At 44.8% G+C, this 27,106-nt stretch overlaps 1 protein-coding gene across 1 annotated transcript in view; it reads left to right on the plus strand.

The window, feature by feature from the left end:
- LOC115140674 (hemicentin-1-like) overlaps window positions 1-27,106 on the plus strand; it is an 82,913-nt gene that overhangs the window by 42,945 nt on the left and 12,862 nt on the right. The window contains exons 26-66 of the mRNA XM_029679004.2: window positions 5,638-5,829; window positions 7,378-7,508; window positions 8,450-8,597; window positions 8,851-8,977; window positions 9,084-9,241; window positions 9,401-9,679; window positions 9,800-9,942; window positions 10,054-10,204; window positions 10,331-10,564; window positions 10,679-10,792; window positions 10,929-11,116; window positions 11,432-11,528; window positions 11,684-11,845; window positions 11,977-12,090; window positions 12,203-12,399; window positions 12,552-12,633; window positions 12,753-12,884; window positions 13,029-13,172; window positions 13,329-13,488; window positions 13,587-13,711; window positions 13,826-14,009; window positions 14,126-14,223; window positions 16,206-16,475; window positions 16,610-16,803; window positions 16,906-16,987; window positions 17,092-17,228; window positions 17,340-17,481; window positions 19,609-19,753; window positions 19,854-19,981; window positions 20,173-20,329; window positions 20,442-20,563; window positions 23,603-23,767; window positions 23,877-23,984; window positions 24,127-24,261; window positions 24,375-24,509; window positions 24,636-24,905; window positions 25,025-25,215; window positions 25,300-25,513; window positions 25,627-25,761; window positions 25,881-26,071; window positions 26,893-26,974. Coding sequence (XP_029534864.2) covers window positions 5,638-5,829; window positions 7,378-7,508; window positions 8,450-8,597; window positions 8,851-8,977; window positions 9,084-9,241; window positions 9,401-9,679; window positions 9,800-9,942; window positions 10,054-10,204; window positions 10,331-10,564; window positions 10,679-10,792; window positions 10,929-11,116; window positions 11,432-11,528; window positions 11,684-11,845; window positions 11,977-12,090; window positions 12,203-12,399; window positions 12,552-12,633; window positions 12,753-12,884; window positions 13,029-13,172; window positions 13,329-13,488; window positions 13,587-13,711; window positions 13,826-14,009; window positions 14,126-14,223; window positions 16,206-16,475; window positions 16,610-16,803; window positions 16,906-16,987; window positions 17,092-17,228; window positions 17,340-17,481; window positions 19,609-19,753; window positions 19,854-19,981; window positions 20,173-20,329; window positions 20,442-20,563; window positions 23,603-23,767; window positions 23,877-23,984; window positions 24,127-24,261; window positions 24,375-24,509; window positions 24,636-24,905; window positions 25,025-25,215; window positions 25,300-25,513; window positions 25,627-25,761; window positions 25,881-26,071; window positions 26,893-26,974 — 6,363 coding nt within the window. The remainder of the gene's footprint in view (window positions 1-5,637; window positions 5,830-7,377; window positions 7,509-8,449; window positions 8,598-8,850; window positions 8,978-9,083; window positions 9,242-9,400; window positions 9,680-9,799; window positions 9,943-10,053; window positions 10,205-10,330; window positions 10,565-10,678; window positions 10,793-10,928; window positions 11,117-11,431; window positions 11,529-11,683; window positions 11,846-11,976; window positions 12,091-12,202; window positions 12,400-12,551; window positions 12,634-12,752; window positions 12,885-13,028; window positions 13,173-13,328; window positions 13,489-13,586; window positions 13,712-13,825; window positions 14,010-14,125; window positions 14,224-16,205; window positions 16,476-16,609; window positions 16,804-16,905; window positions 16,988-17,091; window positions 17,229-17,339; window positions 17,482-19,608; window positions 19,754-19,853; window positions 19,982-20,172; window positions 20,330-20,441; window positions 20,564-23,602; window positions 23,768-23,876; window positions 23,985-24,126; window positions 24,262-24,374; window positions 24,510-24,635; window positions 24,906-25,024; window positions 25,216-25,299; window positions 25,514-25,626; window positions 25,762-25,880; window positions 26,072-26,892; window positions 26,975-27,106) is intronic.

Genomic DNA, 27,106 nt, shown 5'->3' on the forward strand with positions numbered 1-27,106 from the left:
GACCGCAAGAAGCCCAAAAATATATAATGTTTACCCGATATATAATAATTTCAAACATTGATCACGCTGTGTCTCTCTATTATGCGTGGGAGTACTTGGGAACAGATTTCTTAAATTAAAATCACATTGAGTTGATCTCCTGGTGTTTTTTTTTAGAGACTTTTATGTCCCAACAATAAAAATTCCTAATACACATTTTGATTTATTTTTACTCAGAAAATGTTTGGGGGGGGGGGGGAAATAAAACCCTGGGGAACCCTGTCATAGAACAATACATATAAAATCTTCTAAGCCTGTGGTTAATATCAGACCTTAGTTTCGCAGTTTATCCCAAAACTCAATTTTCCCCCATCATTTCCCCCATAGGAATGGCTGAACGAACCAGATGTAACTCATTTCTGGTTTTTGGGACTACAAGCTGGCAAGCTCTATTGGCTCAAGTAATAGCTCTATCGACTCAGAAGAAGCTAGGCTATCATCCTGTGATAACACACTGACCTTATCTATTTCGTACCCAGAGTAATACACAGTGCATTCAAACTACTGGAGAAAACCCCTCACAATGATCTCAAATGGTGTTTTTACACAACAAAATTAAACACAGACTACCCCTTGCTAATCTGGAGACTATTGGGTATGTTGTGGTGGACTGTCATTGAAATTGCTTCACGGGAACCTGGTACAATTAAGTTTGTAATGTGGCTAGCAACTAGATGGCTCTGAATGCAATGTCATGCAGTCAAATCTGCTACTAACTACTTATGGACCTAACTAGTTTGCTCTAGTTGTATCCTGATAACATACATTTTGAGAAAACAAGTTATATTAATCAGCTGGAGAGCTAGCTAGCATTAGCAATTTTTGGTGGTCAATTCCGGATTCGAAAAATACTCCAACAGCCTCTGCATTTCAGGAATCACAATAGCAAGTACGCCTGGTGCATTCACTGTTATTTAGACATTTAATCAATTGAGCTACGTTTTCTATGAAAACTCTGTTTTGTCATAGGTCTCATTGGCTTTCATGTGCTTGAAACGTGAGCTTGTCCGAGGTGTTGGACTCAACGACGGTTGCTATCCATTGGAGATATGTGATTGGTTGCCCAAAATTCTGGGACTTGATTTAGCCAAGGGTCAATTGACTGAACTGAAACTGAATTGACCCCAACCCTGTCCCTGAACCACACACACAAATATCCCTATCTGCACTCACTCACATACACATTTACCAGAGTAGACAAATAATTATATCCACACGTTCATACACTACATGACCAAAAGTGTGTGACACCTGCTCGTCGAACATCTCATTCCAAAATCATCATTTTAGGATTAGCCCCCTTTTCTTCAATTTTTGCCTAAAATGACATACTCAAATCTAATTGCCTGTAGCTCAGGACCTGAAGCAAGGATTTGCATAGTCTTGATACCTTTTGAAAGGAAACACGTTGACGTTTGGGGAAATGTTAGATTTGGTAAAAGATAATACATAGAAAAAAACATGTGTTTACATTTTTTTATTGTACCATCGTCTTTGAAATGCAAGAGAAAGGCCATAATGAATTATTCTAGCCCAGGAACAATTTAGACTTTGGCCACTCGATGACAGCAGTGTATGGGCAAAGTTTTAGACTGATTCAATGAACCATTGCATTTCCATTCAAAATGTTGTTTCAAGACTGCCCAAATGTGCCTAATTGGTTTATTCATACATTTTCAAGTTCATAATTGTGAGCTCTCCCCAAACAATAGCATGGTATTATTTCACTGTAATAGCTACTGTAAATTGGACAGTGCAGTTAGATTAACAAGAATGTAAGCTTTCTGCCGTATCAGATATGTCTATGTCCTGGGAATTTTGGGGGTTTCTTACAACCTCATGCTAATGACATTAGCCTATGTTAGCTCAACCGTCCCAAGGTCGGGACACCGATCCTGTAGAATTATGGAGGACAGACATTTGACGTACTGACTTGTTGGAAAGGTGGCATCCTTTGACGGTGCCATGTTGAAAGTCACTGAGCTCCTCAGTAAGGCCATTCTACTGTCAATGTTTGTCTATGGATTTATACACCTGTCAGCAACGGGTGTGGCTGAAGTAGCCGAATCCACTAATTTGAAGTGGAGTCCACATACTTTTGTATATGTAGTGCAGCTTGTTTTTGCCAATATCTACTATTTCAGTCATACTGTACTTTGCTTTTGTTATTTCTGCTATACTGACGATATAGAATCCTGACCTGAACCCAATATATCACATACCAAACTGAAACGTGAACCTGAACTGATCATTTGGGTGATTTTGTGTTGTTTTGGCTACCAGTTTGTGGTTCTTTTAAGTACTTTTGGGTTCTTTCGGGTACCTGTTTGTGTTTTTTTGTGGTTGTTTTGGGTACTTTGGGGGGTTATTTCTGAGACTTTTGGGTTGTTAGGTTACCTGTTTTGGGGTGGTTTGGGGTTATTTTTTGTTGTTTGTGTTTGTTTTGGGTACTTTTGGGTTGTTTTTGTTACTTTTGGGGTGACACTTTATTTGGATAGTCCGGATAGTCCATTTATAGATGCTCTACAGATGGTTATACTATCAACAAACTATCTGATGTTAAGCAACTGCTTACAAAGGTTACGGTTAGGTTTAGAATAAGGGTTAGGGCAAGGGTTAAGAGGGTTAGGCCTAGGGTTAGGGTAAGGGTTAAGTTTAGGGTTAGGATGAGAGTTAAGGTTAAGGTTAGGGCTATGGTTAGGGTTAGGGTTAGTAGATAATTATTTGAAATGTTACTGATAGTCTGTAGATAGGACTATACAGATGGACTATCCAAGTGAAGTGTTACCCCTGTTTCTGAGTGGATTTGGGTTGCTTTTGGATAGCTGTTTGTGGATATTTTGTGTACTTTTGTGTTGTTTTGGGTACTTTGGGGGGGTTGTTTTGGGTACTTGTTGGATGTTTTGGGGAGCTGTTTGTGGTTGTTTGTAGTTGTTTTGGGTACATTGGGGTTATTTTGGGTACTTTTGGGTACCTGTTTGGAATTGTTTGGGGTGACTAGTAGGACCTGTTAAGGGTTCCTCGCAGAGATGGTCACAGCTCTAGGCAGCAGCACTAGGAGCCTGGCCAAGGAAACTAGGAAACAATAGCTTGTTCATCACCCATTGTTTCATATAAATGTGTCTGTCTGCATGGATGTTGAATGGGAAGATGAAAGGAGATTCTAACATCAGGAAATTATTATTATTTTACCAACAGGAACACTTAATGCCCAATAATAGTGGAAGACAAGTACTTGTTTAAAAAACACATGGAAGAGACAATTGAATGCAATGTAGTGGACCCTGCAGATAAGTACAAGAAACAGGTTTTAATGAGATGTTTTTACTTTTATACAGAACATCTGTATGCATTTTCTCACAGCAATGAGATAATATAATTGAGTCAGTGTTCTAAAGTGTAAACATGTGCTCTGCGTGGGACTGGGTGATAACATTACCTTTGGTTCCTCTCTGTGGTTCCTCTTTGTCCCCTGAGTTTAGTATTTTTGGACGGGGGATGAAATATGTGTTTAGTTTCCAGTACAGCCTCCTCTCTCTCTGGTGTTTGGATATGTTCTGTAAATAGAGATGGTACAGGGGTTTACTTCATTCTCTGCTCTTAATGCAAAAAGCTGTACTGGATGTCCACACACCTACAGTTGAAGTCGGAAGTTTACATACACCTTAGCCAAATAAATTTAAACTCAGTTTTTCACAATTCCTGACATTTAATCAGTTAGGATCACCACTTTATTTACATTTACATTTAAGTCATTTAGCATACGCTCTTATCCAGAGCGACTTACAAATTGGTGCGTTCACCTTAAGACATCCAGTGGAACAGCCACTTTACAATAGTGCATCTAAATCTTTTAAGGGGGGGGGGGTGAGAAGGATTACTTTATCCTATCCTAGGTATTCCTGAAAGAGGTGGGGTTTCAGGTGTCTCCGGAAGGTGGTGATTGACTCCGCTGTCCTGGCGTCGTGAGGGAGTTTGTTCCACCATTGGGGGCCAGAATTTATCAGAATAATAGTAGAGATAATGATTTATTGCAGCTTTTATTTCTTTCATCACATTCCCAGTGGGTTAGAAGTTTACAAACATTCAATTAGTATTTGGTAGCATTGTCTTTAAATTGTTTCACTTGGGTCAAACGTTTCGGGTAGCCTTCCACAAGCTTCCCAGAATAAGTTGGGTGAATTTTGGCCCATTCTTCCTGACAGAGCTGGTGTACCTGAGTCAGGTTTGTAGGCCTCCTTGCTCGCAAACTCGCTTTTTCGGTTTTGCCCACAAATTTTCCATAGGAATTGAGGTCAGGGCTTTGTGATGGCCACTCCAATACCTTGACTTTGTTGTACTTAAACCATTTTGCCACAACTTTGGAAGTATGCTTGGGGTCATCGTCCATTTGGAAGACCCATTTGCGAGCGAGCTTTAACTTCTTGGTGTTCTTCGGCTTGCAAGCATCCCCCTTTATCCTCCAAACATAACGATGGTCATTATGGACAAACAGTCCTATTTTTGTTTCATCAGACCAGAGGACATTTCTTCAAAAATTACGATCTTTGTCCCCATGTGCAGTTGCAAACCGTAGTCTGGCTTTTTTATGGCGGTTTTGGAGCAGTGACTTCTTCCTTGCTGAGCTGCCTTTCAGGTTATGTCGATTTAGGACTTGTTTTACATTTACATTTAAGTCATTTAGCAGACGCTCTTATCCAGAGCGACTTACAAATTGTTTTACTGTGGATATAGATACTTTTGTACCTGTTTTCTCCAGCATCTTCACAAGATCCTTTGCTGTTGTTCTGGGATTTATATACACTTTTCGCACCACAGTATGTTCATCTCTAGGAGACAGAACGTCTGTAAACAATTTTTGGAAAAATGATTTGTGTCATGCACAATGCAAATGTCCTAACCAATTTGCCAAAACTATTGTAAGACATTTGTGGAGTAGTTGAAAAATGAGTTTTAATGACTCCAACCTAAATGTATGTAAACTTCCGACTTCCAACTGTATGTATGTCCTGTCCTTCTTATGTAAGAGATACCTCAGACTGGCTTATATGGGGTAATGGTGTGCCCACCAAACACCATTCAGTCCCCTGCTCCACCACTAACTCCATCCCAGACCCCTTTCTCTGCTCCCGGCCCTTTTCCCCATTGTAAAGCTCCAAACACATCTGTTTCAGTCACCGATACATCACATCAAGGCTTTGAACTACTGGCCCAACCACTATTCTTACTGCCCAGGATCCTCACCTATGATTGTGGTAGTAAATCATGACACCAGTACTTTAAATAAGGCATGTACCAATATATTGTGTTTGGCTTTTGTGTACTGCTTTCTAGCCTTGAAATATCCTAGCCCACGGACCAATAAGCCTCTCAGTCTCAGTAACAATTTGGCAATGTTTCCCCTGCTGTCCTGCTGTCCAACAGATAAATATAGGGCCTGCTTTTTCCAGTCTGGGACTCTTGCCCATTCAGCCCTCCTGTGGGGGAGTACAGGGACAGAAGTAACTTTTGTTTCTGTCAGTTATGATCGATAAATCCCTCCTCAGACCTCCTTACAACACTACACATACCACCTCTCTGTTCTCTCTACACCCGCAGGCTCACCCTTTCCAAAGGTGCGCTGGTTCAAGAACGGTCTTGGGATATTCCCTGACCAATCAGAGTTCTCTGTGGCAGAAGATGGCTCTCTTGTGATTGGCTCTGCATCTGCCAGTCACAGCGGGGACTTCAAGTGTGTGGCCAGCAATGATGCAGGCTCTGTTGAGCGGAAGACACGGCTGAAAGTGAATGGTGAGCCTCATAAACTCGATCTTTATACAGACCTGATGTCTGTTCAGATCACAATAAAATGTGACCGACCGCCTTGATTCGGTCTTATGTAGCAAAATTTGAAATATGTTTTTTTACATTGGATAAAAGCAGAGACACAGAGCTACAAAATGGTATATTATACACTGCATTTGAGGAACAAGGGGAAAGTAATTATGCTTTGAAAGTTAATTAATAAACTTGTAACCTCACTTTTGAGAAAATGGCCTTTGAATGTTTTGGTACTACTATTGGAGAGTTCTTCTTTATCTACACCCATTCAGTATCATTCACACCCCCTTAAGCTTTCACCTAACCCATCTCTTTAAACATTGATCCGAGCATTCTTTCCTAACGACAACAGTCAAGCACCCAAGCTACCTGGCTAACGTTGGCTAGCTTGCTAGCTACTTCCAGACACAAATGAGAGAACAGCTCACTGACCATTTTATTCACCCTAGCAGAGCTGGTTAGATGTTGAGCATTAATACATTTGTCAGTTATTCTGCGCTATGGCACACTCAGATGAGAAATATGGGTAGATAGCCCGAGCGAATTTACCAGCTAATTCTATTAACAGTTGTCGCAGTGACATTCTGTTGAAATGCATAGTGGAGTCTTTTGTTAAGACATGTAGCTAGCTAGCTAGGTAAACAATGAACCATAATCCCAACACATGATGTTACTACCTTGCATGAATCTGCAGGTAGCTAACCAACCAGGTTCAATGTTAGCTAGCTAACATTAGGCCATAACTAGCAAAGCAAATGGCTCTGGGATTCTAATAATAAGACGTTAGCTAGCGAGCCAGCCAGCTAACGTTAGGTAGCTAGCTAACAGTACACTTTAACTTGAAATGAAAAAATGACTTTCTGTCAAAATTAGAAATGTGTAATCTGAAAATGTAGCTAGCAAGACTATCTTACCCATTTACATCATAGATGGATGCTTCTCCCTGTCACGGATGCCATGGTTGCCCTTAATTTGAAGATGTAATCCGGAGACCGGTGTTTTCTCCATCTCCTTTGCCATCATACTCTAATTCCACTGATTTCAAAACTCAGTCTTCCAGAAAGTAAAGAGCAACACTAATGCAGTTCTACTACGTGATACATAAATAAATCTGCATTAGACAGGATTACCTACACATACTGTTCAACTCAAATAGACTGAAGTGTGCTATATGGCAGACTAATCCGAACTCATCTCTCGGCATGTGCAGCCCACTCATTATCTCTACCAATCATGGCTAGCGGGAAGGTTGCCTCTTTTTTTCTGTGACTAAACCAACTAGGCTCGTAATTTAACAATCTTATTTGTATTTACAGATGGCATACATGTATTTTATTAAGGGCACATGAAAGTTCACATGTTCCAGAAAGCATTTCTGCCAAAAAGTACATTTGTTGACGTTCAAATGGCTCTCCTGTAAAGTAGTGACCTACGACATACACCTAGTTTACTGAAACTAGTCACAAATGTGTTAATAAGGTGACTTCCAGATGATGTCTGTCTCCTGTACTCCTCCAGTTCCCCCTGAGATACAGGATGATGGACAGCCCCTGAACCTGACTGTCACCCTGAAGCAGCCCCTCACTCTCGGCTGTGATGCCTTTGGTATCCCCTCCCCCACAATCACCTGGACTAAAGACGGACATAATGTGAGCCACCTACCAGTCATTCAAATAAGCTTCTTAAAAACACTAAGAAGTAATGTATAGGTTGTATATTGTATGTTACCATCTCAGTTAACACTTCTCGGGAGAGAGAATATTGTTGTAATGTTACCTGTAATGTTCCCCTAATGTTTGAGTGTCCAGTTTTTCGTGAGTTAGGGGAACATTCTATCTATGTTAACTAAAACCTTTTGAGAACCTTTTTAGCATGTTTTAATTAATGTTCTAGACGCGTTTTATTGCACATTGCAAGAACATTCATGAGTCGAGTTTCCTGAATGTTAGGACAATATTCCATCAATGTCCCACCAAACATACATAGAACATGGTTTCAATGTTCTCAGAATATACAACATTCCTGTGTCCAGTTTTCTGAGGGTTAGGAGAATATTCCATCAACGTTACATCAAAAATACACAGAACATGGTTGCCATGTTCTCAGAATGTAAGATATTAATGTTCTACACACGTGCCCAAAAACAATCATTACACATCACATCTTGTTACTTTTGCAGAGCCAATCAAGGCCCATGTTCTGTGTATGTTTGGTGGGACTTTGATGGAATATTCTCAGAACCCACAGAAAACTGGACACTTGAATGGTCTTGCAATGTGTCTAGAACATTAATATCTGAGAACATGGTAACCAAGTTCTATTTGACATTAAGGAAATGGTCTCTTGGAAACATTCCTTGCACATCACAGGAACATTCCTATGAAAATGTTAGTTAATGACCAATGAGACTCATAAGGGAACATTTTCTAAAGTTGTGGGAATGTTTGTTGTTAGATGGGATACGTCTACTGCTAACTGTCAATGACAATCATGTTATTTGTATCTAGCAACACAGTGACACCAAGTGGTAATTTAGTTTATCACAGTCCAACATTTATCATACAGTAACAAGCACTAATTATGTGTATAGGTGGTGGACTCCCTTGGAGTGTACCTTCAGAATGGGAAGAGACTTCTGAGAATCTACCGGGTCCAGGAAGAGCATGGTGGCCAGTTCACCTGCACAGCTAGTAACACAGCCGGGCAGGCCCAAAGGAACTACAACATTGTAGTACAAGGTGATCCTTCATAATGCTTCAAATCAAGTTGTGGTCCTACCGCTCCCATTGATTTTATATTTTAAGTTTAAGGAAAGTAAACAAGCAGGCATTACAGGTCCAAGGCACAGTTGTATGCTTTCTTAAGCCTAATTGTGTGTGTGTGTGTGTGTGTGTGTGTGTGTGTGTGTGTGTGTGTGTGTGTGTGTGTGTGTGTGTGTGTGTGTGTGTGTGTGTGTGTGTGTGTGTGTGTGTGTGTGTGTGTGTGTGTCAGCCCCACCAGTAATCTCGGGGACGTCCAGGGTACAAGACCTGTCAGTGGTTGCTGGACAGGAGGTGGAGGTCCAGTGTTGGGTCGGTGGGCACCCAGCCCCCAAAGTAGAATGGAGCCGGGATGGAGAGTGAGTATTCCATTATAGTTGTATGAGTTTGATATCAGATTTTGTGTGGGGATTAATCAGTACACAATCAGGCTTTGGTGTATTGATCCCTATTCCTCCTCTCCAGGGTGCTGTCCAAGGACGGGGACCCCCATGTGGAGTTCCATGAGCAGGGCCAGGTGATGAAGGTGAAGACAGTCAGACTGAGGGACCAGGGCTTGTACCAGTGTCTGGCCAGTAACAGCGCTGGGACACAGATGCGCCAGTTCAGACTCATAGTGCTAGGTATCCCTTCTCTCATGTCTCCTTCTCAATGAACTCACACATACAACGCAAACTTCCAAAAATCACATTAAAACATTAAAAATGTTTATCAATGTTTGTCAATGAAGCAGATTTACTTTCTCTATCCTCACTCTCCCCTCCCTCCCCCTGTTTCTCTAGCTCCCCCCACCATCAGGGGCCCCAGTGAGACCTCAGAGGTGTCTGTGGTGTTGGGTTTCCCCACCGTTCTGCCTTGTGATGTAGAAGGTTCTCCCATGCCCAGTATCACCTGGCTGAAGGACAACCAGCCCATTGTGTCCAGTGCCCAGCTCACCTACACCCGGGGTGGGCAGGCGCTGCGGCTGGGGACAGCACACGGAGACAGTGCTGGTATCTACACCTGCCGAGCCTCAAACCCTGCAGGCACCACTCTCAAACACTACTCACTCAGCGTGCTTGGTAAGTGAACCAGACAGGGAGAGGGTTGATTCTAGTGTACAGAATAAAATGTAGTCTAACATCAACAAAATGAAATGTAAATGCAGGAGAGGATTTTGAATGTCTGTTTCATTTGATCAGTTCCACCCCAGATTGAAGGCAACTCTACATCTCGGAGTTTTGGCGGCCGAGATGAGAAAGTGCGTATCAATAGCTCATTAACCCTGTCCTGTCTGGCTAAAGGCTTCCCTGAACCCAAGACCCAGTGGTTCAAAGATGGACTGGTTGGTTTGTGTTTCTGTCTGTCTAGCTATTTCACATAATTTAATTTAGCGCAATAGATGTATATTTCTGCTAATATGAAAACGTGATGGTGTTGTACCTTCTGTTTCTAGTTGTTGACTAGGAACTCCCACACTGGTATTCGTGAGAGTGGTCAGTTCCTTCACATAGACAATGCCATACTCTCCCATGAGGGACAATACACCTGTGTGGTCACCAACACTGCAGGAGAGGACAAGAGAGACTTCTATGTCACCATTCATGGTGTGTCCACGCATGGAATTGACACTGTCTGCCCTTGGCAAGAGGCGTTCATTCACACTATGCAACCTAATCTCATAGCATTCTTGTGATACTAACTGAACATGAGTTTTCTCTCTCTCTCTCCAGTTCCTCCCATCTTCCATCGGGTGAGTAACGGTGCAGCAGCCTGGGGTCTGAGAGGAGAGGATGAAGAAGAGGAGGGAGGGGACAGAGATGATGAGATAACTGAGAAGAGAGAGGTGGTCCTGGGGCATCCCATCAGCTTGTCCTGTGAGAGTAACGCCATCCCCCCGCCCCATCTTAGCTGGTATAGAGAGGGACACAAGCTCTCCACTGCTGACGGAGTGGTACTGCTTCCAGGTGAGAGGGCTCCATGCCCTCTAGGTCTAGGATAACAAACCGGTACAACGACCAGTATGGCATTACTGCAGCATCAGCTCCACTGTGATGCTGTGTTATGTTGTTGTTCTCTAGGTGGGCAGGTGCTCCAGATCCCTCGGGTCCAGCAGGAGGATGCTGGAAAATATACATGTCAGGCGGTGAACGAAGCAGGAGAGGACCGCATGCACTTTGACCTGGATGTGCTGGGTAGGCATGCTTTCTTACTACTTCCTGTCATTATGTCAACTCATTGTTCAGTGATAGCCTAACAACTATTAAATGTATGAAAAGGCCAAGGAGTCATTTGCTAATGTTTCTCTATGTCGACGTCCTGTTTGCCCAGTTCCCCCAGTGATAACTGGCCAGTTGGATGAGTTCATGCAGGAGATAGGAGCGATAGTGAACAGCACAGTGGCTCTCCACTGTGACGTAACGGGTCATCCAGCACCAGCAATCTCCTGGCTGAGGGACGGCACACCACTGCACTCCGGACAACACCACAGCATCAGTAAGGACGGGAGACAACTACAGGTCAGAATCCCATTATGACATGGTTGGAACAAAGCAATGCACTGCATATCACAGTGTCAGAACTTCACTTGATTGAATGTCAACGCCCCCCCCCCCCCCCCCCTCTGCTGGTGTCACTAATATATTATAATGCAATACAGAGACCTCTGTCACGGGATAGTTTGTGTCCTTTTGTGTCTTTATGTGCTGTACTGTGTGTTTTTATTGATTTGATGTTTATTTTTATTGTAGCACTTTTGAGTTTTTGAAAATATCTAAACAGGTTTTTTTGTAAAGAGGTGTAGGTCAATAGTGTTATGTTATACTGTCTTTCAGGTCCTCGGTGTGCAGGTATCAGACATGGCTGGTTACCTTTGTGTGGCTGAAAACAAGGTTGGAGCAGTGGAAAAGCTCTTCAGTCTAACAGTGCAAGGTCAGATGGAATATAAATGTCATTCAAATACCACATTGAGAGGATTCTTTCAATTCACACAGGAAGGACAGGGGTACTTTCTGGTTTCCTGTGAATGTGTGTGTGTTATTGTGAATGTATGTGACATGTGATAGTTGAGTCCTGTTCCTCTCCAGTTCCCCCAAGGATGGTGGCTGGCAGGGAGGAGGAGGTGAGTGTGATCCAGGGACACATGGTGTCCCTGCTGTGTGACGTCCAGGCGTACCCTCCTCCAGAGATCACATGGACCAGAGATGGACAGATCCTCCAGTTCAGCATGGGAATCCACATCCTGCCAGGTCAGAGCTAGCTCCTAAACACATTGCCCAGAGCACATAGCACGCTTCATAACTCCCAATGTACTCAAATGTCTGATGAAATCACTGTACATAAACTATGCTTTGTAATCTATGTATTGTCTGTACTGTAGGAGGTCAGATGCTGCAGCTGCCCCGGGCCAGACTAGAGGATGCAGGACAGTACGTGTGCACTGCCACCAACTCAGCAGGCCAGGACCAGAAGAGCATCCTACTCAGTGTTTATGGTGAGAAACACTACGCCAGTATTGTGCTGCCCTCATCAGTGTCACACTTCACCTGCTACAATATCTGGATTAGGATTTACAGTTACTATTTTATTCCTGCTGTGGTTTACAGTCCTGCCCACGTTGAGGCCCCGCCTTGACTCTGAGTCAGAGTTCATGACCCCTCAGATGGGCTCGTCTGTCACTCTGCGCTGTGAGGCTCGGGGGATCCCAGAGCCTGAGGTTACATGGTACAGGAACGGGCTACAGCTGGCAGCTGGGAATGGACTGAAGGTGGACCAGCAGACACTGGAGATCATGGGAGTGCAGGTAAACACACTGTCATCACCTTCAGTTTGTGCAACTCTAACTGTCTCAAGCATTAGCACTGATAACTGAGGGCACGAGATTAACCCTGTTTTAAGTATCAAGGTGAAACACTGTTGTTCTGTTTCACACTATCTATGGTTCATGGTCCATAGATGGCTGATGGTGGAATCTACACCTGCAAGGTGTCCAATGTGGCTGGACAGGTGGACAGGACCTTCCGCTTGACTGTCCATGGTGAGACTTGCCTCCCATGTTCCCTCCAATTAGATATGTTTCTTACATGTGGTAATACTGGCATATCAGATGTCACAGTATAATGAATCTCATTCTCTCTATGATGTTCCTCTCCTCAGTTCCCCCTGTCCTGGATGGGCCTCTTCATGAGTCTCTCACTCAAAACCTGGGCTCACATGTCACCTTGTTGTGTGAAGCTACAGGGGTCCCAGTACCTAGCATCACCTGGCTGAAGGATGGCGCCCCTATTGGTAAGAGGGTGAAGTTTCATAAATGAACTGTGAAAATTCAGTTTTGACAAGATCACATTTTGACACTTGTATTAATGCTATTGAATGAATGAGACCTCCAGCTGCTGGTTGAGGCTGACCTCTGTGTGTTTTCTTCCTGCCCAGAGAGCAGTCTGCAGTGGCAGTGGTCGGTACGAGGCAACAGACTGGAGCTGGGTCCTCTCACCCTCTCTCACGCTGGGACCTACACCTGTGTGGCCAAGAACAGGGAGGGACAGACTCAGAAGGATTACACTCTCACAGTGCAAGGTAGGCTACAGGCTATCCACTACACAATCTCCAACCTTTGAAAATTAGATTAAACCCAAGAGAATCACATTTAGTAAGAGAATCACAACCTTCTGCATGGCCTCTGTTCCACTTTGTGTCAGTGCTGTGAGTCATATTGCTGACCTTTTGTTTCAGTGTCGCCCACGATCCTGGACTCTGGCCACTCGTCTGACCTGAGTGCCCCAGTGGGCGATGATCTGACTCTGGAGTGCAGAGTGACAGGGACACCTGCACCCCACCTCAGCTGGCTGAAGAACGGCGCCACTCTGGAAGATTCAGACCCCCAAAAAATAGAGTGAGTCCGTCTTGCTTACAGTGCAGACTCCAGCCTAGGTCTGTGTACCAGTGTTGTGCTCTTAGTAATCACTGATATGTTTGTCTCCTGAATTACAGCATAGCCCCTGATGGGAGCACTCTAACCATGCTAAGGCTCAGGCCTGAGGACTCTGGGACGTACACCTGTCTGGCTGTCAGCCCTGCTGGCCAGGAGAACAAGATCTACACCCTCTTTGTACTGGGTCTGTTGTCTTGTATATACCTGTTGATCAAAAATATGTCCTAAGTTAATTGGTACTGATCTTCCCAGAAGTTTTTTAGATTCTAGGTAACAATGATTTTGTAATGCCCCTCAGTACCCCCCTCTATCCTGGGCGAGACTAGCGACCCCAGAGAGGTGCAGACCACCCAGGACAATGTGGTGACACTGGAGTGCCAGGCAACAGGAAACCCTCCACCTCAGATCAGCTGGCTGAGAAATGGACGCCCCCTGCTCCTGTCTCCCCGTACCCGCCTTCTCTCAGCAGACGCTGTACTTAGGTAAGATTCTACACATGTCAAATGTCAAGTTTAGTTCCTCTCTCATAAAAATGCCTTAATGAAGGATAATGTTTTAGAAAGTGTGTTGGAGCTGTGTATATGCCCTGTGTGTGTAGGATTTCTCCAGTGCAGCTGGCAGACTCTGGGATCTATACATGTGTGGCACGCAGTCGCGCTGGCCTCGCCGAGCTCAACTTTGACGTACAGGTTCAAGGTACTAACACCCCATCTCCTGTTGATGCGTACAATACTGATCTGAAGGAGCTGTATCTGTGTGTACTGATATCTGTGTTAGAGGTCGACCGATTAAGATTTTTCAACACCAATACCGATACCGATTATTGGAGGAACAAAAAAAGCCGATACCGATTAATCAGACTTTTTAAATTTTATTTGTAATAATGACAATTACAACAATACTGAATGAACACTTATTTTAACTTAATATAATACATCAATAAAATCAATTTAGCCTCAAATAAATAATGAAACGTGTTCAATTTGGTTTAAATAATGCAAAAACAAAATGTTGGAGAAGAAAGTAAAAGTGCAATATGTGCCATGTAAAAAAGCTAACATTTAAGTTCCTTGCTCAGAACATGAGAACATATGAAAGCTGGTGGTTCCTTTTAACATGAGTCTTCAATATTCCCAGGTAAGAATTTTTAGGTTGTAGTTATTATAGGAATTATAGGACTATTTCTCTCTATACCATTTGTATTTCATATACCTTTGACTATTGGATGTTCATATAGGCACTTTAGTATTGCCCGTGTAACAGTATAGCTTCCGTCCCTCTCCTTGCCCCTACCTGGGCTCGAACCAGGAACACGACAACAGCCATCCTCGAAGCATCATTTCCCATCGCTCCACAAAAGCCGCGGCCCTTGCAGAGCAAGGGGAACAACTACTCCAAGTCTCAGAGCGAGTGACGTTTGAAACGCTATTAGCGCGCACTCCGCTAACTAGCTAGCCATTTCACATCGGTTACACCAGTCTAAACTCGGGAGTTGATAGGCTTGAAGTCATAAACAGCTCAATGCTTGAAGCACAGCGAAGAGCTGCTGGCAAATGCACGAAAGTGCTGTTTGAATGAATGCTTATGAGCCTGCTGTTGCCTACCATCGCTCAGTCAGACTGCTCTATCAAATATCAAATCATAGACTTAATTATAACATAATAACACACAGAAATACGAGCCTTTGGTCTTTAATATGGTCGAATCCGGAAACTATAGTTTTGAAAACAAAACATTTATTTTTTCAGTGAAATACGGAACCATTCCGTATTTTATCTAACGGATGGCATCCCTTAGTCTAAATATTGCTGTAACATTGTACAACCTTCAACGTTATGTCATAATTATGTACAATTCTGGCAAATTAATTACGGTCTTTGTTAGGAATAAATGGATTTCACACAGTTCGCAACGAGCCAGGCGGCCCAAACTGCTGCATATACCCTGACTGCTTGCTCGGAATGCAAGAGAAGTGACACAATTTCCCTAATTATAAGAAATTCATGTTAGCAGGAAATATTAACTTAATATGCAGGTTTAAAAATATATACTTGTGTATTGATTTTAAAGAAAGGCATTGATGTTTATGGTTAGGTTTGGTGCAAAGACAGTGCTAAATCACCCGTTTGGCAAAGTAGGCTGTGATTCGATGAGAAACTAACAGGCATCGTATCGATTATATGCAAAGCAGGACACGCTAGATAAACTAGTAATTTCATCAACCATGTGTAGTTAACTAGTGATTATGTTAAGATTGATTGTTTTTTATATGATAAGTTTAATGCTAGCTAGCAACTTACCTTGGCTTCTTGCTGCCCTCGCGTAATAGGTAGTCAGCCTGCCACGCAGGCTCCTCGTGGAGTGCAATGTCAGGCAGGCGGTTAGAGCATTGGACTAGTAACCGGAAGGTTGCAAAAACGAGTCCCAGAGCTTAAAAAAATGTGTTGTTCTGCCCCTGAACAAGGCAGTTTACCCACCATTCCTAGGCCGTCATTGAAAATAAGAATGTGTTCGTAACTGACTTGCCGAGTTAAATAAAGGTGTAAAAAGAAAAAACGGTCAAATCGGTGTCCAAAAATACAGATTTCTGATTGTTATGAAAACTTGAAATCGGCCCCAATTAATCGGCCACTCCGATTAATCGGTCAACCTCTAATCTGTGTATCTGTCTCTGTCAGTGCCTCCAGGTGTGGAGCCTGTAGAGTCAGTCACAGTGGTGCGGGGGTCCTTGGTGACACTGACCTGTGAGGCGCGGGGTGTCCCTCCTCCCTCCCTGACCTGGCTGAAGGACGGCCAGCCCCTGTCCCTGCACCGTAACCTGCTGTTGGACGGCCAGGAGACACGGCTGCAGCTGCCTGATGTGGGGCTCTCTGACAGAGGCCTCTACAGCTGTGTCGCCAGCAACCAGGCTGGCAGCAGCACCAAGAGCTTCAACCTCACTGTGTTGGGTGAGCAGACAGAACAAACATTCTCCATTCACCCAAACATAACCTACAAACAGATAAAAAGTTAAAACTCCACAATAGGAAAGGGATGTCATGTTAGTATTTATTTTGTGTTTTAACAATGGCGTCCGATACAGTTCCTCCAAAGATTTCCATCTCCAGTTCTCCAGAAGAGTTGATGGTAGCTGTGAACACTGCTCTGGAGCTGGAGTGTACTGCCGAGGGCATCCCTCCTCCTATCCTCAGCTGGCTCAAGGATGGGCTCCCCTTACAGGGAGATAGTGAGATAGTGCAGGAGGATGGACACTTTCTTAGGATTACCCAAGTGCAGGTGAGTCACAAACCCAATGACACAGCATTTAGTTGCCATTCAGACCTTATTGCTGAATTATGATAAACACCAGATAATAACCAGTGATATCTCGGTTGTTAGGTAGAGGATGCAGGTCTTTATACCTGTCTGGCTACCAGCCCAGCGGGCGAGGATGGAAAGAACCACTGGGTCCGGGTTCAAGGTCACACATGCGTTTACTAGCCATACATGTTGGTCCTGCCAAAAGATGACAAGGTACTTGTAAGTCTGATTCTGATTATCAACGGTTGTGTCTCCCTGTTCCAGTTCCGCCAACTCTTCTTGGCTCTGATGATGTCAGATTGTTGTCAGTCCCAGCCAAAGGACACCTGACTATGGAGTGCCAGGCTGACCTTGACCCTGCACCTGACATAGAATGGTACAAGGACGACGTGAGACTACAGGTCAGACTGGACGTCAGGGTGGCAGGAATCACAATACATGGTGTTATATCATCTTACTGATTCTGTCTCTCTCTCTGTCTCCCTATCTCTCCCTTTCTCTCCTGGTTCCAGCTGGGGGGTCGCATCCAGAGGCTTGCCGGGGGTCAGTACCTGGAGATCCAGAATGTTAGGCCTCAGGACAGTGGCCAGTACAGCTGTGTGGTCACCAACATGGCCGGAAGCACCAGCCTTTTCTTCACTGTGGAGATCCTCTGTGAGTTGATGAGATGATGAGTTAAACAGGATTGGGATCATGCATTCAGTGAATTTAATTTACATATGTCATGACTTCCGCCGAGGTCGGTCACACTCCTTGTACGGGCGGCGTTCGGGGACCATCTTTCCTTTTCTATTGGTTTTGTCATTATTTTCTACACACCTGGTTTTCATTATCCAATTACTCGTTCATGTATTTAACCCTCTGTTTCCCCCATGTTTGTTGTGCGTGATTATTTCTATGTTCAGTTCGGTTTATGATGGCTGGTTTTTCGACAGGTGCTGTGTTCACCCGTGCGTTATATTTACCGTTGGTATTTTGGTCAAGTGTATTTGTTTACCTTGTGCCTTTATTTTTTGAGTAAAGTACGTTGCTCTCCTGCGCCTGACTTCATGCACCAGCTACACTCACCTTCTGACAACATTGAACAAAAATATATACGCAACATACAACAATTCAAGGATTTTACTGAGTTACAGTTCATAGGGAAATCTGTCAATTTAGAACAATTCATTAGGCCCTAATCTATGGATTTCACATGACTGGGGACAGATACTTAAAAATTTTTTTTAGGGGTCATGGATCAGAAAACCAGTCCGTATCTGGTGTGATCACTATTTGCCTCATGCAGTGTGACACATCTCCAGGATGTTGATTGTGGCCTGTGGAATGTTGTCCCACTTCATTTCAATGGCTGTGTGAAGTTGCTGGATATTGGCGGGAACTGGAACACACTGTTTTACATGTCGATCCAGAGCATCCCAAAAATGCTCAATGGGTGACATGTTTGGTGAGTTTGCAGGCTATGGAGGAACTGGGACATTTTCAGCTTTCATAAATTGTGTACAGATCCTTGCGACATGGGGCCATGCTGAAACATGAGGGGATGGCGTCGGATGAATGGCACAACAATGGGCCTCAGGACCTCGTCACGGAATCTCTGCGCATTTAAATTGCCATCGATAAAATGCAAATGTGTTCATTGTTCGTAGCTTATGCCTGCCCATACCATAACCCCACCGGCACCATGGGGCACTCTGTTCACAACGTTGACATCAGCAAACCTTACACATTGTGGCATTGTGTTGTGTGACAAAAGTGCACGTTTTAGAATGGCCTTTTATTGTCCCCAGCACAAGGTGCACCTGTGTAATGATCATGCTGTTTAATCATCTTCTTGATATGCCACACCTGTCAGGTGGATGGATTATCTTGGCAATGGAGAAATGCTCACTAACAGGGATGTAAACAAATTTCTGCACAAAATTTGAGAGAAATAAGCTTTTTTTGTCCATATAGAACATTTCTGGGATCTTTTATTTCAGCTCATATTATATTATATTTTTGTTCAGTATAATTAATATATATAGATATGTGTATATACAGTGTATGCAATCTCCGTAGACAAACATTGGCAGTAGAATGGTCTTACTGAAGAGCTCAGTGACTTTTAACGTGGCACCATCATAGGATGCCACTTTTCAACAAATCAGTTTCCAACAATTTTTGCCCTGCTAGAGCTGCCCCAATCAACTGTAAGTGCTGTTACTGTGAAGTGAAAATGTCTTGGAGCAACAATGATTCGCCTGGAATGCTTTTCCAACAATCTTGAAGGAGTTCCCACATATGTTGAGCACTTGTTGGCTGCTTTTCTTTCACTCTGCGGTCCAAATCATCCCAAACCATCTCAATTGTGGAGGCCAGGTCATCTGATGCAGCTCTCCATCACTCTCCTTCTTGGTCAAATAGCCCTTACACAGCATGGAGGTGTGTTGGGTCAATGTCCTGTCGAAAAACAAATGATAGTCCCACTAAGCGCAAACCAAATGGGTTGGGATGGCGTATCGCTGCAGAATGCTGTGGTAGCCTTGCTGGTTAAGTGTGCCTTGAATTCTAAATAAATCACAGACAGTGTTGCCAGCAAAGCACCCTCAGACTGTCACACCTCCTCCTCCATGCTTCAGGGTGGGAACCACACATGCAGAGATACTCCGTTCACCTACTCTGCGTCTCACAAAGAAATGCCGGTTGGAACCAAAAATCTCAAATTTGGACTCATCCGATTAAACCTTAATGAACGTGTGTTTTAATGAACGTGTGTTTTACTTTTCTTTTTTCCCTCAGTGCCACCAGTCATCAGAGAGAGCAGCTCTGAGGTCACTGCACATATCAGGCAGGATGCAGTCCTGCCCTGTGAAGTAGAGGGGGAAACCTCACCTAGGGTCATGTGGAGGAAAAATGGCATCGCTATAGATCCTGACAATAACAAGTAAGGGCTTACTTAACTTAGGCTATAGAGATTGTCGGGATACTGTCTTTATACAGATGGGTAGATAGTCCAGTTCGCTGATTGATTGTGTTTGTCCCAGGTACACCATGCTGTCTGAAGGCTCTCTGCGTGTAAAGGCTGTTCAGCTAAGTGACGCTGGCCGCTACTACTGCACCGTGTCCAATCAGGCCGGATCAGATCGTAGTGGGATGGACTTGCGTGTGTTAGGTAAATACAACTCAGAGAATTACAGAATCACACCATAACACGGTACATTTACGTTTTTACATGAACATTTAGACATTATCCAGAGTGATTTTCAGCCACTGCATTACAGTCAGCGCCTTACAGTCAAATGTGTTTGTATGCCATACATATCTGTATATCATTCCTTATGACTCCATGTTGTGTCCCTGTAGTGGGTCCCTCGATCAGCCCTGGTCCTTTCAATGTGACGGTGACCACAGGGGTGAGAGCCGTACTGAGCTGTGAGACTACAGGTATACCAGCCCCTAAAGTCACCTGGAAGAGGAACGGCACTCCACTAGACCCCAACCAGCAGCCTGGCACATACAAGTAAATGAAGCAGAATGACCTCTCCTGTGTGAATTATAGCACAATGGACATAAATACAAATGGATTCATTCTGAAGTATTGCCTTTGACTTTTTTAAACTTTTTTTTTTAAGGTTACTCTCCTCTGGATCTCTGACAATTTCCTCTCCATCCAATCAGGATGAGGGATACTTTGAATGCACAGCAGCCAATGAGGTTGGAGAGGAGCGCCAGGTCATTGAGGTCATCCTACAAGGTATTGTTGCTTTGAGGTCCTACTCAGACGTTTGTAGACTGCCCTTTCATCTCACATTTATTTCACCTTTATTTAACCAGGTAGGCAAGTTGAGAACAAGTTCTCATTTACAATTGCGACCTGGCCAAGATAAAGCAAAGCAGTTCGACAGATACAACGACACAGAGTTACACATGGAGTAAAACAAACATACAGTCAATAATACAGTATAAACAAGTCTATATACAATGTGAGCAAATGAGGTGAGAAGGGAGGTAAAGGCAAAAAAGGCCATGGTGGCAAAGTAAATACAATATAGCACAATAAAACACTGGAATGGTAGTTTTGCAATGGAAGAATGTGCAAAGTAGAAATAAAAATAATGGGGTGCAAAAGAGCAAAATAAATAAATAAATTAAATACAGTTGGGAAAGAGGTAGTTGTTTGGGCTAAATTATAGGTGGGCTATGTACAGGTGCAGTAATCTGTAAGATGCTCTGACAGTTGGTGCTTAAAGCTAGTGAGGGAGATAAGTGTTTCCAGTTTCAGAGATTTTTGTAGTTCGTTCCAGTCATTGGCAGCAGAGAACTGGAAGGAGAGGCGGCCAAAGAAAGAATTGGTTTTGGGGGTGACTAGAGAGATATACCTGCTGGAGCGTGTGCTACAGGTGGGAGATGCTATGGTGACCAGCGAGCTGAGATAAGGGGGGACTTTACCTAGCAGGGTCTTGTAGATGACATGGAGCCAGTGGGTTTGGCGACGAGTATGAAGCGAGGGCCAGCCAACGAGAGCGTACAGGTCGCAATGGTGGGTAGTATATGGGGCTTTGGTGACAAAACGGATTGCACTGTGATAGACTGCATCCAATTTGTTGAGTAGGGTATTGGAGGCTATTTTGTAAATGACATCGCCAAAGTCGAGGATTGGTAGGATGGTCAGTTTTACAAGGGTATGTTTGGCAGCATGAGTGAAGGATGCTTTGTTGCGAAATAGGAAGCCAATTCTAGATTTAACTTTGGATTGGAGATTTACATTTACATTTACATTTAAGTCATTTAGCAGACGCTCTTATCCAGAGCGACTTACAAATTGGTGCGTTCACCTTAAGACATCCAGTGGAACAGCCACTTTACAATAGTGCATCTAAATCTTTTAAGGGGGGTGAGAAGGATTACTTTATCCTATCCTAGGTATTCCTGAAAGAGGTGGGGTTTCAGGTTTCTCCGGAAGGTGGTGATTGACTCCGCTGTCCTGGCGTCGTGAGGGAGTTTGTTCCACCATTGGGGGGCCAGAGCAGCGAACAGTTTTGACTGGGCTGCGCGGGAACTGTACTTCCTCTGTGGTAGGGAGGCGAGCAGGCCAGAGGTGGATGAACGCAGTGCCCTTGTTTGGGTGTAGGGCCTGATCAGAGCCTGGAGGTACTGAGGTGCCGTTCCCCTCACAGCTCCGTAGGCAAGCACCATGGTCTTGTAGCGGATGCGAGCTTCAACTGGAAGCCAGTGGAGAGAGCGGAGGAGCGGGGTGACGTGAGAGAACTTGGGAAGGTTGAACACCAGACGGGCTGCGGCGTTCTGGATGAGTTGTAGGGGTTTAATGGCACAGGCAGGGAGCCCAGCCAACAGCGAGTTGCAGTAATCCAGACGGGAGATGACAAGTGCCTGGATTAGGACCTGCGCTGCTTCCTGTGTGAGGCAGGGTCGTACTCTGCGGATGTTGTAGAGCATGAACCTACAAGAACGGGCCACCGCCTTGATGTTAGTTGAGAACGACAGGGTGTTGTCCAGGATCACGCCAAGGTTCTTAGCGCTCTGGGAGGAGGACACAATGGAGTTGTCAACCGTGATGGCGAGATCATGGAACGGGCAGTCCTTCCCCGAGAGGAAGAGCAGCTCCGTCTTGCCGAGGTTCAGCTTGAGGTGGTGATCCGTCATCCACACTGATATGTCTGCCAGACATGCAGAGATGCGATTCGCCACCTGGTCATCAGAAGGGGAAAGGAGAAGATTAATTGTGTGTCGTCTGCATAGCAATGATAGGAGAGACCATGTGAGGTTATGACAGAGCCAAGTGACTTGGTGTATAGCGAGAATAGGAGAGGGCCTAGAACAGAGCCCTGGGGGACGCCAGTGGTGAGAGCGCGTGGTGAGGAGACAGATTCTCGCCACGCCACCTGGTAGGAGCGACCTGTCAGGTAGGACGCAATCCAAGCGTGGGCCGCGCCGGAGATGCCCAACTCGGAGAGGGTGGAGAGGAGGATCTGATGGTTCACAGTATCGAAGACAGCCGATAGGTCTAGAAGGATGAGAGCAGAGGAGAGAGAGTTAGCTTTAGCAGTGCGGAGGGCCTCCGTGATACAGAGAAGAGCAGTCTCAGTTGAATGACTAGTCTTGAAACCTGACTGATTTGGATCAAGAAGGTCATTCTGAGAGAGATAGCGGGAGAGCTGGCCAAGGACGGCACGTTCAAGAGTTTTGGAGAGAAAAGAAAGAAGGGATACTGGTCTGTAGTTGTTGACATCGGAGGGATCGAGTGTAGGTTTTTTCAGAAGGGGTGCAACTCTCGCTCTCTTGAAGACAGAAGGGACGTAGCCAGCGGTCAGGGATGAGTTGATGAGCGAGGTGAGGTAAGGGAGAAGGTCTCCGGAAATGGTCTGGAGAAGAGAGGAGGGAATAGGGTCAAGCGGGCAGGTTGTTGGGCGGCCGGCCGTCACAAGACGCGAGATTTCATCTGGAGAGAGAGGGGAGAAAGAGGTCAGAGCACAGGGTAGGGCAGTGTGAGCAGAACCAGCGGTGTCGTTGTTGTTGTTCAAACAGAGATGTTTGATATGGGTCTGGAAGGAGAGTTTACAGTCTAACCAGACACCTAAGTATTTGTAGTTGTCCACGTATTCTAAGTCAGAGCCGTCCAGAGTAGTGATGTTGGTCAGGCGGGTAGGTGCAGGTAGCGATCGGTTGAAGAGCATGCATTTAGTTTTACTTGTATTTAACATACAGCAGAACAGTATGTATTTGTATGTATTTAACATACAGCAGACTGAGATTTCTCCTCTCTGTCCCTCAGTCGCTCCAACCATTGAAGATGACATTACAACAGTCACTGCTATCAAAATGGCCCCTGTGGTGCTGCCATGCCATGCACAGGGCATCCCAGAGCCCACTGTCAGCTGGACCAAGAGTGGAGCCAAGCTGGGATCCCGGGGAGGAAGTTACCGGGTCCTGCCCACAGGTAGGTACACTTGCTGCTCAGAGGGTAACATGGTGCTGTTGCCATCAGGGATCCTGTCATGTTAGTACTTTGGTCTTCATTGTTGTGTTACTGTACTGTTTGGATCCAGGAGTTCTGGAGATCACAGCTGCTACCCCCAGTCATGCAGGGAGGTACACCTGCTCTGCCCGGAACCCTGCAGGAGTGACCTACAAACACATCACTCTCACAGTGCAAGGTGGGTCCTCAGGTGGATTGTTGTTAAGGTTATAAAGTATGTGTTCATGTTTTTGCCTTGTAACTCTCTTATGTCTTCATTTTACAGTTGAATAATCTGTGTGTAATAAACCCTGTTAATGGGTTTGCCCTCTCCCACTCAGAGCCCCCTGAGATCAGGCCTATGACAGAGGAAGTACACGTAGTGTTGCATCATGGGACGGTTCTGCCTTGCGAGGTGCAGGGTTTCCCCCGACCCTCCATCACCTGGCAACGAGAGGGTGTTCCCATAACAGCTGGTGAGAGTGCCCTCTTTGGACACTTGATCAGAAATCAAGCCATTATATAACACAATAGTCATTTATAGTCTGCTGTTTCTCAATTGGGATGTCTTCGTTCCATGGCTCTTCAGGTCACAAACTGGCTCTCCTCTCAAACGGAGCTCTGAAGTTCTCTCGAGTCACTCTGGGTGATGCGGGCACCTACCAGTGTCTGGCACAGAACGAAGCTGGCACAGCAATAGGAAGGACACGTCTAGTACTGCAAGGTAACACACTACATTTCTACAGAGCACAGACATGTTGTTCAAACAGCATGGAGGCACTTGTTGATACTTAGATGAATGTGTGGGCCTCAATAGTGAAAGGTACTATGTGTCTTTGTGTTGCTCCAGTTCCCCCAGTGCTGAGAGTTCCTCGTGAGGAGTACACAGCAGTCCTGGGCCAGCCAGGGAGCCTGGAGTGTTTGGCAGACGGACAGCCCCAGCCGGAGGTGTCCTGGCAAAGGGAGCGCAGGCCCCTCACAGAGGGGGCACACATACAGCTCTTTGCCAATGGCACCCTGAGGATCGCAGCCACACAACGCAGTGATGCTGGACTGTACACCTGCTCAGCCAAAAACCTCGCTGGCAGGGCCAGCCATGACATGAGGCTTGCCATAATGAGTGAGTGTGATATGAGGTCAATATGACATTTAGGTTTAACCTGACATTAGGAATAACAGTGTCTCATGGTACAGAGTTACTGCTCTGCCAGTAATAAATTGACTCGGTCTTTCTTCTAGTCCTGCCCATGATTCCTGTTGGTCAGCCGGAGTTGTCCGTCATCCAGGGTTTCCAGGCCTTGTTACCCTGTGCTGCTCAGGGTTCACCAGAGCCCAGGGTGTCATGGAAGAAGGATGGTAACATCGTTCCCAGCCTGCCTGGCAAATTCACTGTGCTGCGGTCAGGAGAGCTGATCATTGAGAGGGCAGAGGTCAGAGACACATTTCTGTTTCACATTGCATTATAATGAAGGTGGTTCAGGTGAAGGTCCTGATCAACGTTTTCACCCTTGTAGCCAGATGATGGTGGTGTGTTCACCTGTGTGGCCACCAACACAGCAGGCACTGTGAGACAGGACACCCGCCTGTCCGTCAACATGAGACCCGCCTTCAAGGAGTTACCTACTGACGTGACCATGAACAAAGGTCAAAGTCTCAGCTTGTCTTGCCACGCTCAGGGCATCCCTACCCCTGTCATCTCCTGGACCGCTAACAACAGCCCCTATCCAGGTACACCAATGCCCCATGTTCTCTTATGATCGATATGATGTAGTCATAGGTACTGTATATAGTAATAGTAATAATCATATTGATTCCTCCAAACATGTCTCTCTCTCGCTCAGTTTCCAGTGTGGACGAGGCAGGCAGAAGCTCCTTGGTAATAGAGAATGTGACCTTGAGGGATGCAGGAACCTATGTGTGCCTAGCAGAGAACAGTGTGGGCACCATCAGAGCACTCTCATTTGTCCGCATCAGAGGTGAGTACTTTCAACACCTCATGACCTTAAGACTGTTTCTGTTTGTATTAGTATTGTTTTATATTCCTTGGTAGCGGCACACTGTTCGTAATGGATGTGTTATGGCCATGTCTCCTTAGAACCACCGGTGTTGAAGGGAGAGGCCCACACCTCTCAGACTGTGGCCCAGAGTGGCACTGCCATGCTGGACTGTCCTGTCCATGGAGACCCCAGTCCGGTCCTCCGCTGGGTCCATGACGGCAGACCCCTTCTCCGCTCCCTTCGCCTGCAATCCCTCCATAATGGCTCCTTGGCCATCTACAGCATCACGGTAAACACAACCCTGGACCTGTCCCACCTGTCCAATCAGTCTCCCTCAGAAATCTATTTATCCAAGTGTTAGTTTAATTTGAGAGTTCATATCTTGAGAGTAAAAAATGTCTATAAAAACAAAAAGAGAGTAGGCTTACACAAGAAATGAGAGGGAGAAGATGGACCACTGACTGCAGTCAATCTGCACTCCATTTTCAGTCCTGAGTCATGGAACATTCTGTGACCTAACAGCAGCGTGCCAGTCTGGCCTAAGTCAGATTTTAGTGAGCTCATTCTAAAAAGCCAACAGTATTATCTAGAGAGGGAGAGGGAGAGAGAGGGAGCTCAGAAATTGATGTTCCCAGGCTCTCTCACTGTTGTGTTCTGTGTCTATAATTATGTTAACTTTTTTAACTCTGTAATTGATGCTGTAATTGTACGCCCTGCAGCTTAAACTTTCTCAAAGACAAATGGTTCCCCTTCCTACAGAGTGCTCTAATGTGATACTTCCTCTCTCTGGTGTCATAACGACACTTATTGCAAACAAGCTAATGGAAAAACCTTAAATTCCCTTTAAGAAAATGTCAGCTTTTAAAATAAGGGATGAAAGTTCCATTAAATATCTGAAATAACATAAAAATCATAAAATCACTCCGTGGAATGTAAGGCAAATATGTTTAATTAGAAATGTCACTAAATGACATTGTGTAATTTGGAAGATTGAAAGGATGAGGGTCCTGAACAGCATATTAATCCTCATATTTCAGAAGAACAATGATAACGTGCTTGTGTTAAAAGTGTTTATGCCCTAACATGTATGTCTGTCCCCATCTGTGTCAGAGGGAAGATGCAGGGGAGTACCAGTGTGTGGCTGAGAGTGAGGCTGGGGTCGCTGAGAGGACCATTTCTCTCAAAGTACAGAGTGAGTGATGTGGAGCATGAACACAGTCACACAACCTCCATTTACAAATGCTGGCCTTCATTCAAACAATCCGGAATCAACATACACCTAAGCGGCCCAGGGTACCAAGCTCCCCTTCAGAGTCTGGAGTTT

The sequence above is a fragment of the Oncorhynchus nerka genome, linkage group LG13 (assembly GCF_034236695.1).
Source record: "Oncorhynchus nerka isolate Pitt River linkage group LG13, Oner_Uvic_2.0, whole genome shotgun sequence".
NCBI lineage: Eukaryota > Metazoa > Chordata > Actinopteri > Salmoniformes > Salmonidae > Oncorhynchus > Oncorhynchus nerka.